The following is a 15,323-nucleotide window of genomic DNA, read 5'->3' as shown; positions in this document are numbered from 1 at the left end:
TAGAAACTATAGCCTAAGTACAATAAAAATAAAAGACGTTTATGTTGGAACTTGCTGGTAAATCAGCAAAGAAAACAAAACCCTTTTATCTTCTAGTCATTTAATACCAATCATATAAGCTTATTGTTTCAGTGAATAGAAATCATTAGGATAATTCTGCCTGGGCTAAAATGAATCCATCAATTTGTATTATTCTCATGTTATTCATGTGATATAAAGCTTTTTTCTCTTTGAGATAACACTTATTCTTACCTGTTAACGTAGTTAACTTTTGATGACCTATAAGATTGATTTTATAAGGCCAGTTCTATGGATTACTTATATAGAGAAAGCTGATTATTTGTCATACATTATACTTGAAATTCAAGCAGTGTTTGAGCCTTGAAATAGCTATGCAGAAGTCAAAAAGAAACAATTACCAAGAAAAAGACTATTGCTTTTTTATACTGCAGCAAAATCAAAGACAAAAAATTTTAAATGACAACTGGAAAAAAAATGCTTTCCATCCCAAAGTCTAGTTTACTGATTACAGAGCCCTTAAAAATCAATATGAAAAACAAGCAAAGACTAGGAAGAGGTTGTTTACAGACTTAAGCTATGTGTACATGGCAGTTCAGAACATTTTAGCAGTCTAATCTTATATAGCACCCACTGTATGTCAGGCACTAAGCCCTTTTCGTGTGTTAGCTTGCCTCATCCTTGTAACAACTTTACAGAGTGGAAATTAATATTATGTTTATGTTACAGATGTGGAAACTGAGGCCTGGGAAATGACTTGTCTAAGATATTGAATATATCTGAGTATATTTTGCTATCCACAATAGTCACTTTGAACTTAGGTTGAAGCCACTGACTGCACTTTTTTGTAAGCTTAGAGGAGTCAGTCATATTTGTAATGCAAATACATTCTGTTTTTTCATGACTTATTCTTCTGTTTGTTATGCCTTATTGCCTGTGACAGTTGTTACTTCTTACATCATTAATGATAATGATGTATACTTAGAGGGTCATGTTTGGATTACCTGTCTTTTGAATTTGTAAACTTTGGAAAATAGAGGTGCATTAAAAATGTTCTGGCCTGGCTAATAAACACAGGAAAAGATGCTCAATATCACTTTTTGTTAAGAGAATTACAAATCAAAACTACAATGAAATATCACCTCACACCAGTCAGAATGGCCATCATCAAAAAACCCACAAACAAGTGCTAGAGAGGGTGTGGAGAAAAGGGAAACTTCTTGCACTGTTGGTGAGAATGTAAATGGATATAGCCAGTAGGGAAAACAGTATGGAGATTCCTTAAAAAACTAGAAATAAAACTACCATACAACCCAGCAATCCTATCACTAGGCATATACCCTGAGGAAACCAAAATTGAAAAAGACACACGCACTCCAGTGTTCATGGCAGCACTATTTACAGTAGCTAGGACACGGAAGCATCCTAGATGAGCATTGACAGATGAATGGATAAACAAGCCGTTGGAATATTACTTAGACATAAAAAGGAACACATTTGAGTCAGTTCTAATGAGATGGATGAACTAGAGCCTATTATACAGAGTGAAGTAAGTTAGAAAGAGAAAAACAAATATCATATATTAATGCATATATATGGAATCTAGAAAGATGGTATGATGTACCTATTTGCAGGGCAGCAGTGGAGACACAGACATAGAGAACAGACTTATGGACATGGAGTGGGCGAGGAAGGAGAGATGGATGAATGGAGAGAGTGGCATGGAAACATATACACTACCATATGTAAAATAGATAGCCAATGGGAATTTGCTGTATGAAACAGGGAACTCAAACTAGGGGTGTGTAACAACCTAAAGGGGTGGCAAGGTGTGGGAGGTGGGAGGGGTATTCAAGAAGGAAGGGCATATGTGTACCTAAGACAGATTAATGTTGATGCATGGAAGAAACCAATGCAGTATTATAAAGCAATTATTCTTCAATTAAATATAAATTTTAAAAAATGGTCTGGCCTTGTCTCTCTTGAGTATTCATTATGGTGATCCTTGAGGCCGCCCTTAGAGCGTATGCCCATACAAGGGTTCCTTTAGCTTAGGCTGTTGTACACCTTGCTTAAAACTTTAGCAAATTATAATCTCATACATGCTGTATAGGTATTAAATGATAAAATTGCCCATGCATCATAAGATTAATCAACTGTAGTTTCCTCTTTCAGGACGTTATAAACTGCATAGGTGGATTAAATGTACTCTTTCCTCTATTGGAACAAATCAGCCACTTTGGTGAAGGACAGATTCCTGAAGGATTGAATGAAAGTACAGTTTCTGAGTTGATAACACCTGTAGAAGGAGATTGGGTGGTATTGACCTCCACAAAGGCATCAGGTAATTTAGCTGAATTAATGTGAAATGGTCATTGAGAAATATGAGAATTAATTGGAAATGTCTTGCTACCATTTATAGCTGAAGTGGTCCATTCCTAATTTTCCTAATGGAGTTCAGAAAATTCATAATACTTTGTTCAAAACACTTATGATGGTGACTGTACTCTTGACTATCCTTAGTTTGTACTGTTAGCAGAAATCTGACAATACCATTAAATTTATGGTAGAGAAAATATTTACATGTATATATAAATATATAATATGTAGTCACTGTTTTCTGTGATATTTATGTTCTGCAAGTGACCTTTAGGATGCAAATTCCTGAGCCCAATTCCTTGTTTGTTACAATATGCATTATTATGTAGAGCATCTGATATAAAAGTGATTAGAGTAATTATGATAATTAATGACTTGTTCACAATCCCACAGAGTCAAGACTCGAGAGAAATTTAATTGCAACATTTATCTTGATTGTGAAACACTTTATTCAAAGACATCCTATTAACCAGGACAACCTTATTCACTCCCATGGAGTTGCCATTCTTGGAGCCTTACTTCAGAAGGTGAGCTAGTCTAACATTCTGCAGATATTTCTGATGATTGTAATTACCAGTTAGTATTGAGACTTTTTCTTTCCAGTAGATAAATATATTTAAAAAATTATACTATCATAACTTGTTATATTAGTGAATATAATTTATTTCACAAGCAGCTTTTAAAAATTTCTATGAAATCACCTTATATAAGAACTACTTATCTTATATAACAGTGTATAATCTTTGATATTCAGGACCTTATGTGTTAACTTTGGTATTTGGGTTATTTGATCATTTAAAGACTATTTTAGGAATATGTTCTAGAGTTATATCAGAAAAATTAATATTTAAATTGTTTATATTTTTCTAACCAAGATTTTTATATTTAGTAGATATTCTGAACTAATCATTTCAAATTACAGCTTCATGATATTGTTTTAACTGAACTTTACAAAAACTTGCTTCTGTTTGGATTTCAGGTGCCTAGTGCTTTGATGGATGTTAATGTATTGATGGCAATTCAGTTACTCATTGAACAGGTATCATTAGAGAAAAATATGCAGCTCCTGCAACAAATGTATCAGTATTTACTCTTTGACTTCCGTATTTGGAACCGTGGAGATTTTCCCTTTCGAATTGGTAAGCTCAGGCTGTTGAATAAAATTTTATAGTTGCTTTAGAAATTTATTACCACCTATGTGACTTTTAAGTATATAATTTAAGAGTAAACTTTCTATTTTAGGTCACATACAGTATCTTTCTACCATCATCAAAGACAGCAGGAGAGTTTTCCGAAAGAAGTATGGTGTACAATTTCTCCTGGATACACTTAGGATTTATTATGGGTATGATGTCCTTCTTCTCAGTTTGATAATGTGTCTGTCACTTGATTGGAGCACTTAGATTGTTATATTTTCTAGCAATTCTGATACCTTTAACTTCAGAGAGCCAGGACATTGTGAAGGTTAAAATGATGAACAAGGGATCACATACAAGGGCAACTTACTCAACTTTTCTGTGCTAAGGTTTTCTGCTTTGTGACAAGGACAACTGTATGATTTCCTATGTTTATTTCGAGGATTAAATGAAATAATAATGTGTAAAGCACTTTAAATTGTGTCTGCTACATAATACATAAATATAAACTGTTTTTAACAATTTATATCTTTATTATTGCAACTCCTAACTTAAAAAGGTTTTTCTTAAAAAGAAGCCAAGGATACTATGAATTCTAATAGTTACATACAAACATCTTTTAAACTACGGATTCTTTTATATATAAAAGTACAAAGATGTAAAAGTTAAACATTTCAATTGTTTCTTGTTTACTTTCTGTTTTAGGAATGATTGTAAATATAGTGAGCTGTCTCCTGATGATATTCGAACAATAAGGACTTCTTTGTATGGACTAATTAAATATTTTCTGAGCAAAGGCGGAACTCATGAAGAGATACAAAGTATTATGGGTTACATAGCTGCTATCAATGAAGAAGAACAGGTATTATGCTCTTGATAAACCTGTTAGTTTTAATAATTAAGTTGCTGTATCATAGGCCATGTATTATATGCTTAACTGGTAACAAAAGCTACTAGATAGATTTCTCACATAAATTTTAGTATTTAATAGGTTCATAAAAATTTACATAAAGAGTAAATTATAACTATTTCTAAATTCTTCCATATACACTATTCATTTATACCTCAGAACTACCCTTTAAGACAGTGGTTCTTAATGTATGGACCCACTTACCTGAGAATTTTTTAGAAATCCAAATATATGTCCAAATCAAGCCCTCAAGGTGATTCTGATGTATGGTAGAATTTGACCACTGACATAAAATATACAGACCAGGGATTAGTCTTCCCATGTGTACATCTGAAAATACATGCTCAGGGAGATTAGGTGACTTAACTTAAAAAGTCACACAGCTGATAAACCTGGAACTATATAACCCAGGTGTTTTTGTTGCTGTTTCTGTGTTCTTTTGGTATACCACTCTCAACACCAAATCTGAGCAGCCTTAATTTATGTTGACTGAAGAATTTTGTCCTCTGTCATGAAATATGCATTGTGTACTCAGTGGTTATATGCCTTCATAGTTGGTATTATATAGATAAATTAACTTAGGCTATTTCCTTATAAGGTTGAACTACTTCAAAAGCTTCTCATTATTTAGAATAATGAATAATCATCTTATTTCATGATCGCTATATTGTCACCTATGCTATGATTCATTGCTAGTAATATTTTCTTGATTAATTTAGGCGAACATTTATCACATACTTAACTATATATTTATTGAATACTTACTATACATATACATAGAATAATACTAGATATTGTAGGTATTTAATGATGAAAGAATTATCATTCTTGTTTTTAGCCTAATGAAGGCAGGGATTGATAAGAAAGGTTTATAATTATGAAAGTAAAAAAAGCATGAAATATCTGTAAGAGAAATATGAAGTAACATGAGATTTCCATAGGAGAGTGTTAGATGTCGAGGAACCAGGAAAGACTTTATGGAAGAGATGGCTGTATGGAAGAGAAAGACTTTATGGAAGAGAAAGGTTCAGCAGGTGAATGTGGGTGGTGAGAGGATGTGCAAAAGGAAATGGAATAAAACAAAAGCATAATGAAGGAAAAGGAGAGGCAGATTCAGACTTCTGATAATCTAGTTAAGCTAAAACATTAGGGGATATTGAATTTAGTTAAGTAACTATTTGTGGTGTATGACTTTTATTTGTGTTTCTGTATACAAGTGTGGTTATTTGTTTTCTGTTGCTTAATTTTAAAAGCTTCTTGGAATTTTGGACATACTCTTCAATCTCCTACGTACCAGCCCAACTAGAGGTCAGCTTTTCTTACTGCTGTTTGAACCTGGAAATGCTGACATACTTTATGCCTTACTCTTAAATCAGAAGTACTCTGACAAACTAAGAGAAATCATTTTTAAGGTACAAACTTGGCTTAAGCATCTTTATATTTGAGGAGATTTGTGGGTATATGAATTTACTTGGAACATATCCATTCTATGAATGTTAATTCTTTTTTCATGTCCCTACTTCTAATTTTAAATTGTTCAGTTTGTTTTGATATATATTTTTCATGTTTTTGCTGTTTGTGTATTTAAAAACTATATTATTATAATCTGATTAGTAATTTCAGTGGAAAATCCACTTGTCATACTCAATAGAAAAACTCTTAACCTCCTTTTGACTTCCAGTGGGTCTGTGTAGCCCATCATACTAAGCTTATTTAGCACACACTATTTATCAAGCACTAAGCCCATTTTGTGGCTCAGATGGTAAAGCGTCTGCCTACGATGTGGGAGATCCGGGTTCAGTCCCTGGGTCGGGAAGATCTCCTGGAGAAGGAACTGGCAACCCACTCCAGTATTACTGCCTGGAAAATCCCATGGATGGAGGAGCCTGGTAGGCTATAGTCCCATGGCGTCACAAAGAGTCAGACACAACTGAGCATCTTCACTTTTACTTCTTTAAGCCCATTTTATGTATAGTTTATATAGTCCTTGCAGGAACTTTATGAAATGGATATTATTATTATCATGTTACAGATGAAACTGAAGTGGAAAAATTAGTAACTTTTAAATGATGTAGGACATGTTTTATTAAGCTTTCCAGAATATCCCAGACTTTGAATTTGGACTGAAGCCACCCCTTCCACCTTTTTGGTTAACTAAAATTTTAAAAGTCAGTCATATTTCTACTGCAAATGCATTTTTTTCATCATTTATTCTCCTTTGTTATACCAAATTGCCTGTGACAGTTGTTTCCCCCTACATCATTAGTGTGACATAAAGTCTACTCGTGGGGTTATGTTTGGATTGCCTTTATATGGAATTCCTAAATTTTGGAAAACAAAAGTACATTAATGGTGGTCTGACATAGTCTCTCCTGAGTATTGGTTATGGTGATCCCTGAAGCTATTCTTTAAAGCATGTACCCATACAGGGTTCCTATATGGAGATTTAATGTCATTTCTTCAAAAATGGCCCCTCAGAGGTTGTTCATGATACTCTTTTGCCAAGATTCAGTTCAGTTCAGTTGCTTGGTCGTGTCCAACTCTTTGCGACCCCATGAATCGCAGTACTCCAGGCTTCCCTGTCCATCACCAACTCCCGGAGTTCACTCAGATTCACGTCCATCAAGTCAGTAATGCCATCCAGCCATCTCATCTTCTGTTGTCCCCTTCTCCTCCTGCCCCCAATCCCTCCCAGCATCAGAGTCTTTTCCAGTGAGTCAATTCTTTGCATGAGGTGGCCAAAGTACTGGAGTTTCAGCTTTAGCATCATTCCTTCCAAAGAAATCCCAGGGCTGATCTTCAGAATGGACTGGTTGGATCTCCTTGCAGTCCAAGGGACTGTCAAGAGTCTTCTCCAACACCACAGTTCAAACTCATCAATTCTTCAGTGCTCAGCCTTCTTCACAGTCCAACTCTCACATCCATACATGACTTCTGGAAAAACCATAGCCTTGACTAGACAGACTTACCCTTTCATAAAAGCTTTCAGCATGTCAGTTTGTAAAATTATTGATTTACTTTCAAGATGTTTGAGGTTACTAATTTGTTCTTCCATTTTAACACATGGATGAGGTGTTTCACAGTATTTCCTTGTTGAAAATTATTTTGACAACTATCACATAAATAGATTACTAGATTAATCTAGAAGTATCTTTCTCATATTTCAGAGCACACGTTTGTTCTTCTTGCAAGCTACAGGATGTTTTCCCTCTAGACTTTAAGCCATTAAAAGAAAATTTTAAATTATTTCTTTTATCTACCAAGAAATTGATATAAATTGGGGTTTGAAACATTAATTATTCAAATGCAGTTGCTTTTAATTCATTTTTTAATGATAGCAGGATATGGAATAGTCTTCCCTATTAGTGCTATTTTTTTTTTAATTCTTGAGGAATAAAATGATGCTTCAAAAACATTGTAAAGTAAAGTGAAGTCTCTCAGTCGTGTCCGACTCTTTGTGACCCCATGGACTGTAGCCCACCAGGCTCCTCTGTCTGTGGGATTTTCCAGGCAATTGTACTAGAGTGGATTGCCATTTCCTATTGTACACTAATATTTATTCAATATTAACCTAAGTGACAACAGTTCTTAGTTTTCTATATTGAGATGAATATATTACCGTTGTGACCAGGTTATGGAACAGATGTTGAAATGCACAAATGTTTATGAACGAAGTAAACAACGTATTCGACTCAGAGAAGTTGGCTACTCAGGATTTGGACTCCTTCTTAATGAAGCACCTGTTAATACTTCTCTCATTAAAAGTCTCACCAATCAAATTATAAATACAGGTATGACCGAGGCTAAAAATACTAATGCATAGAAATGTTCTTCATCATCATATAATTCTACTTGATGGTTCTAAATTTTTTTTCTTCTGAAGGTTCTTTCCCCCTCTTTCCTCAGGTTGCTTTTAAAATTACCTGTTATTTGATTCAGCAGGGCTTTCATTGGATACTGTTTGCAATATACCTTCGTTGTTTTTCCCCAGAGCATAGCATAGAACCTTACTTGGCATGCCTTCAGTAGATGTTTATTGACTGAGTGATAAGCAAATAATTGACTATGTAAAAAGAAAAGGACATTAGAGAAAACGTGTACGAAATATTGTTTTTCTTTACAGAGCTTAAAATCTTAAAGGAAAAATGAAAACTAATTTTAGATATTCTTTTTTGTTTCTAATTTTGCTTTTATAAACCTTTTTGTTAGTACTTACTATGAACTATAAAATTTATATCAGATGCTAGAGATTCAGAAAGATCTAAGATAAGCTTCTTTGATAAGACATATATATAAGAAGGTAATCCAAGTATAAGATCCAAGCAGTATGGACAGTATGTTTAGGCAATCAAAGAACAGCTATTTCGGGTTTCCTGAGGAAGATGTTGAACATTCTAAACCTATTGTCTTTGTAAAATTTAAACATATCTGTGATTCTTACCTAAAATTAAACAGTTATTTCAGCATTTATGTGACTATTATGTATCATTCTTTTTTTGAGAAAGCAGAATGCTGGAGGCATCATACTTTGGGATTTCAAACTATACTACAAAGTTATAGTAATCAAAAGAGTGTGCTCCAGTATGCATAAAAATAGTCACATAAAAAAGTGAAACAGAATCAAGAGCCCAGAAATAAAACTATGTATGTACAGTAAACTAGTATTTGATAAGGGATCCCTGAACTCTATAGAGGGAAGATAGTCTCTTCAATAAACGTGGTTGGGAAAACTGAATACCCATTTGTAAAAGAATGAGAATGGACCCATACACCACCCACAAAAATTAACTCATATAGATTAAAGATTTAAGCATAAGAATTGAACTGTAAAAATACTAGAAGAAAACATAGGGGAAAAGCTGTTTGACCTTTGTCTTGGCAATGATTTTTTTGCATGTGACAACAAAAGCAACAAAAATCAAAATAAACCATGGGATTAGATCAAACCAGAAAACTTCTACATAGCAAAAGGAACCATCAACAAAAGGAAAAGTCTTTTGTACTTTTATACAAAAAGTATATACATACAGTGTATAGTATGGGAGAAAATGTTTATAAATCAAATCTTATAAGGAGTTAATATCTAAAACATATAAGGAAATCATACAACTCAATAGCAAAAAATCCAATTAAAATGTGAGCAAAGGACGTGACTAGACATTTTTTAAAGAAGATATACAAATGGCCAACAAATACATGAAAATATACTCAACATCCTTAATTATAAGGGAAATGAAAATCAAAAGCACAGTGAGATATCACCTCCCACCTGTTAGTTTGGCTATTACCAAAGAGAGAGGAGATAAAAAGTGCTGGTGGTGAGGATGAGGAGAAAAGGGGACCCTGTGTGCTGTTGGTGGGAATGTATTATAAATTGGTGCGGCCACTACTGTTGCTTTTCAGTCTCTTAAGTTGTGTCTAACTCCTTGCAGCCCCATAGACTGCAGCATGCCAGGCTCCTCTGCCCACGGTCTCCTGGATTTTGCTCAAATTCATGTCCAAATTCATGCCAGTGGACATGAGTTCATTAAATTTGAGCTGACTGTCCATTGAATTCATGTCTAGTCAGCTCAGATTCAATGGATATGAATTTGCAGCCACTTTGGATGGTTTTTAAAAAATTAAAAATAGAACTACCACATGATTCAGCAGTCCCTCTTCTGGGTATATATCTAAAGGAAATGAAATCATATCTCAAAGAGGTATGATCTGCACCGCTATATTTATTATGCCATCATTCTTGATGGTCAAGATACAGAAACAACCTAAGTGTCCAGTTCAGTTCAGTTCAGTCGCTCAGTTGTGTCTGACTCTTTGCGACCCCATGAATTGCAGCACGCCAGGCCTCCCTGTCCATCACCAACTCCCGGAGTTCACTCAGACTCACGTCCATCGAGTCAGTGATGCCATCCAGCCATCTCATCCTCGGTCGTCCCCTTCTCCTCCTGCCCCCAATCCCTCCCAGCATCAGAGTCTTTTTCAGTGAGTCAACTCTTCTCATGAGGTGGCCAAAGTTTGGAGTTTCAGCTTCAGCATCATTCCTTCCAAAGAAATCCCAGGGCTGATCTCCTTTAGAATGGACTGGTTGGATCTCCTTGCAGTCTAAGGGACTCTCAGGAGTCTTCTCCAACACCACAGTTCAAAAGCATCAATTCTTCGGCACTCAGCCTTCTTCACAGTCCAACTCTTACATCCATACATGACCATAGCCTAAGTGTCCATTGACAGATAAATAAGTAACAAAAGTCAGGCATGTATATATATACGCAAAATGGAATATTGGCCATATAAAAGAAGGAAATCCTGCCATTTGCAACAACATGGAAAAGCCTAGAAGACAATCTGATAAGTAAGTCAGGCAAAGAAGGACAAATCCCATGTGATCTCATTTAACCTGTGGGTGAAAAAAGTGAGAAACAGGGTAGACGGATGGTTGCCAGAGTGGGGCAGTGAGGGAAACGGGTAAAGGTACAAAGAGTGAAAACTTTCAGTTGTAAAATAAGTATGTTTTGTGGATCTAAGTTATAACATGGTGACTGGAGTTAACAATACTGTGTTGTGTATTTGTAAGTTGCTAAGAGAACAGATCTTAAATGTCCTCACCACAAAAAGAAATATGGTAACTATGTCAGATAATGGCTGTGTTAAATAACCTTATTGTATAATCATTTCACTATATATATATATAAAATCATTGTGTTTTGCACCTTAAACAATGTTTTTATGTCAATTATATCTTAATAAAGTTGGGGGAAAAAGCATGTTTGTTGACAGCAGGAAAAAAGTATAAATGAAATGAATATGTCAGCTTATATATAACTATTAACACATTTCTTTCTTGTTTTTTCTCTAGTACTTAATTTTAACTTTTTTTTTCTATCATAGATCCTGCTATTAATTTCAAAGATCTGTTATCTGTGGTATATATTTCTCACAGAGCCTATATAAATGTCAGGGTGGTCATCTGCAGAAAGGTTAGTAAACTTTAAAAATATACTCTAAGAATTGCAGTATTATTATATTGTGAATAACCTTTAGATTAAGTATTTTTCACCAGATATAAGTTCTAATATCTTTTTTTCTACTTTTTTTTCTAATATCTTTTATATGACATAATATTATAGTTTAGTTTTTTGAAGGGAATTAACTTTATGTAATAATAAGAAATATAGCATACAAATTTGTTCTTCTTCACCATACATGAGCTCCTGGAAATAATGCCCTTCCCAGAGTAAAAAATATATTCTCAGAACCTATTTTCTGTATTAAGATCCTTCAGTTGTGACCTTTTCTAATTCATATACCATATTTTAGAGTTTCTGAATCTTTTGACCTTTATAGAAAGGGTTTTCTGTAGTTTATGGGTGTATTCCAACAATGATTTACCTTCAGTCCACTCATTTAACATTTAAGTAAGTTTATGAATGGTTATCCCATGTGCTTCTTCCTGCTTAAAACCTTTTCTGCTGGCAACCAATGACCACTCTGGTATTTAATTTGCTTCCTTGCTTTTCTTTTTAATTTTGTTCCCTAATTATGTCACAGTACTTTTCCACCAGTAAATCTGGATATATATTTCTCCTTTTTTCTTTAATTTTAATTTTGTTATTTATTGATTGATTGCACTGGATCTTTGTTGCTCCATGCAGGCTTTCTCTAGTTTTGGTGAGCAAAAGGCTTCTCTTTGTTGTGGTGCACAGGCTTCTCATTGCAGTGGCTTCTCTTGTTGTAGAGCATGGGCTCTAGGTGCTTGGGGTTCAGTAGTTGCGGCATGCAGACTCAGCAGTTGTGGCTCACAGGTTCTAGACATGATGGGCTCAGTAGTTGTGGTACACGGATTTAATTGCCCTACAGCGTGTGGTATCTTCCTGGACTAGGGATCAAACCCGTGTCTCCTGCATTGGCAGGTGGATTCTTATCCACTGTACGACAGGAAAGTTCCCATGTTTCTCTTTAACAGCTGCATGGTTTTTTATTCTATGACTGTTCTATAAAGTATAATCTGGTTTCCTGTTGATGGACATTTTAGATTGTTTCCTGTTTTACCATGTTAACAAACTTCTGTTAGGAGCTTTTTTTTTTTTTTTAACACAGATATTTACCTGTCTGTGATAATACATATGTGGGACATAATTCATGAACTGCAATAGCTCTTCAAAGAGTTTTCATATTTTATATATTAATGGATTTTGCTATATTTTTCTTGAAGCAAGTCATGTAAATTTATCTTTTTTTCTCTCAGGGTGCAATTAGAAACCTCTCCCAGTACAGCCTAGTTTTTATTCATTATGTGTTTATAAAATAGCTGTAAGATAAGTCTTATTTCATGGAAACTTTAAAATCATGAAAAGTTTCTTTGCCTACCAATATTTAATATGTTTAAAGCTGGTATTTTGCACTGACAGAGGCATAGTAGCTCACTGATTACAGCGTTAAGTGAGGAAAGACACTTAACGTGTCATTGTAACTCACTTTGACTCAACTGCTTTCTGTACCAGCATCAGTGTACATAAGAACCATTAATTTTGAAGTCCACACTGACATAATTCATCTCCTGCTATGAAATTTGTCAGAGTTAGAAATTCTGATAGATACTCTATAAATACTGGGAGCCGAAGTTCTTTCCATCTACTTAGAAGTTAATTGGCTTTGTGATTTAAATCTTAAAGATCCTAATGGCATTTCTTATAAATTTTTTTTTATTTTTTAAATAATTTTTTTGGAATACAGTTGATTTACAATGTTGTGTTAGTTTCTGCTGTACAGCAAACTGAATCAGTTATACATATACATATATCCACTTTTAAAGATTCTTTTCCCATATAGGTCATTACAGAGTACTGAGTAGAGTTCTTTGTGCTCTACAGTTGGGCTTTGGTCTTCCCCAGTACCCTTCCTATTCTCTACCAGAAGGCAGTGTGGTGTAGTGGGGAGCACTTTGGTTCTGGGCCCAGACCACTTTTAACAGCATTTCTGATATAGTATTTGAAAATTTGTTTTTATCCAAAAAATGTGAAGTCATTTGGGATTCTAGAGATCGTACACATTGTCACGTCAATACCTACTCTTTAATTTCAGTTTCTTATTCTAGCTAAATAGCAGCACCCATCTCACTGGAAATAGTTTTCTGGAATTAAAGTTCAGTTTTTGTTTGTTTGCACCATATAGAGTTAATGAAAAAAAATGTTTTTGCAAAAGCAACCCATTAACTTTGCTTGGGGGGAAAAATGATATGGGACATTATTCTTGGTGTACTTAGGGTCTTTCAAAGTTTCTTATGTGTTCTAATGATTCCCCAAACCCTAGTGTCAGAACTGTGTGTGGCACATAGTTGTTGTTCATTTCTAAGTCATGTGTGACTGTTTGTGACTCTGTGGACTGCACATGCCAGGCTTCCCTGTCCTTCACCGTCTCCAAGAGTTTGCTCAAACTCATGTCCACTGAGTCGGTGATGCCATCCAACCATCTCATCTTCTGTTGTCGCCTTCTCCTCCTGCCTTCAATCTTTCCCAGCATCAGGGTCTTTTCCAATGAGTCAGCTCTTGGCAATAGGTAGCCAAAGTCTCGAAACTATCCAGTGCTTTGGCACATTGTTGATGTTCAGTATTTGCTAAACAAATATAGTAGGCTCATGGAGAGTATTTAGTTGAGAGGATATAACTTTATTACATTAAATCAGTTTATATTTTTTCTCTGACCAAATTAAGTTAGTAACATGAGTATGTTGGTATGTGGAGGATTACTTTATCTTATTTTCATTTTTTATCTTTCAGCAAATATTTGAATATATCCCTACTCTAGATATACAATGAGTGATATTCAGATTAGTTGAGAACCCAGTGTCTGCCCTCCAAATAGTTTCTAATCTAGTTAAGAACATAATCTGTTGAAAATGTATCCTCCAAAGTTTCTTATTAAATTACTTTGTCATGAAATAACTGAAACTGTTCTGAGGTAAAGTACCATTTACCTTTTGACAAATTTTTGCATTCTTAATCTCTTTGCAGATTTTACAGATTTTGCAGTCCCAGCCAGATGCAGCACATCAGATATCTCAACAAGTGGGCTGGCAAGACACCTTAGTTAGGCTTTTTTTAAAAGCAAATTTTGAAAATGGAAATACTCTTCATAAACACAATAGGGCTGTTATAATGAAAGACAATGATAAAAATATATCAGTGGAAGATATGAAGAGGAACTTTGACGAAAAGACAGATGAAGAAAAAATTGCCTCTTTTGCCTCAGCTCATGTGTCTTCAGATGAGTGGAGTTTGGAGGATAGACATTCTCTGGACTCAAACATGCCATTATTTCAAGAAGATAGCTCAATGGGAGAATTATCTTTCAAATCAGAGAATCAAGAAGAATTCTGGCATAATAACCCTTCACCTCTGAGTTTAGATCTCAGCGGAATTGATTCATGTGAACTGAGTGATGGTGGAAGTCAAATGCCAGACAGCCTGCCTAGCACTCCTTCCCCAGTAGAGTCCATGAAGCCATTTCCTGTGCAGCCTGACAAAGAAAGCAGCGTCACAAACGATGTGGGTTTTAGTGATGACTTCTCTTTACTTGAAAACAAAGAGGTAAGATGCCTTATTTGTCCAAATGTATTTTTATTTTTATATGTCTAACCCCAGAAATGTGTAATTGTTAATAGCTTCATATATTATTCATGTTCCAAGTCTCATGATTGAAGATATTGGACACCTAGAAATCCCACAGTGGTGAGTGTCTTGAGAGCAAAGCCAGTGTCTTGCTCTTCTTTACATCTCTGGGGCCTTCCTAGTAAAGTTCTAGGTTCATCCAGATACCTTAAAAATATGTTAAATGATAATAATCTATGTACCTGCTGGTTCTGTTTATGTGTTTTTAACAATCCT

The 15,323-nt window shown here is 34.7% G+C and overlaps 1 protein-coding gene across 7 annotated transcripts in view; it reads left to right on the top strand.

The window, feature by feature from the left end:
- Positions 1 to 15,323, top strand: part of NBEAL1 (neurobeachin like 1) — a 164,060-nt gene that overhangs the window by 78,234 nt on the left and 70,503 nt on the right. For all 7 annotated transcript variants that reach the window (XM_040228771.1, XM_040228768.1, XM_040228765.1 and 4 more), the window contains 9 exons: positions 2,194 to 2,362; positions 2,791 to 2,924; positions 3,377 to 3,536; positions 3,640 to 3,742; positions 4,239 to 4,395; positions 5,697 to 5,855; positions 8,075 to 8,234; positions 11,329 to 11,417; positions 14,451 to 15,026. In XM_040228771.1, coding sequence (XP_040084705.1) covers positions 2,194 to 2,362; positions 2,791 to 2,924; positions 3,377 to 3,536; positions 3,640 to 3,742; positions 4,239 to 4,395; positions 5,697 to 5,855; positions 8,075 to 8,234; positions 11,329 to 11,417; positions 14,451 to 15,026 — 1,707 coding nt within the window. The remainder of the gene's footprint in view (positions 1 to 2,193; positions 2,363 to 2,790; positions 2,925 to 3,376; positions 3,537 to 3,639; positions 3,743 to 4,238; positions 4,396 to 5,696; positions 5,856 to 8,074; positions 8,235 to 11,328; positions 11,418 to 14,450; positions 15,027 to 15,323) is intronic.

The sequence above is a fragment of the Oryx dammah genome, unplaced genomic scaffold, assembly GCF_014754425.2.
Source record: "Oryx dammah isolate SB20612 unplaced genomic scaffold, SCBI_Odam_1.1 HiC_scaffold_27, whole genome shotgun sequence".
NCBI classification, from domain to species: domain Eukaryota; kingdom Metazoa; phylum Chordata; class Mammalia; order Artiodactyla; family Bovidae; genus Oryx; species Oryx dammah.
This window is presented reverse-complemented; position numbering and strand designations above follow the sequence as displayed.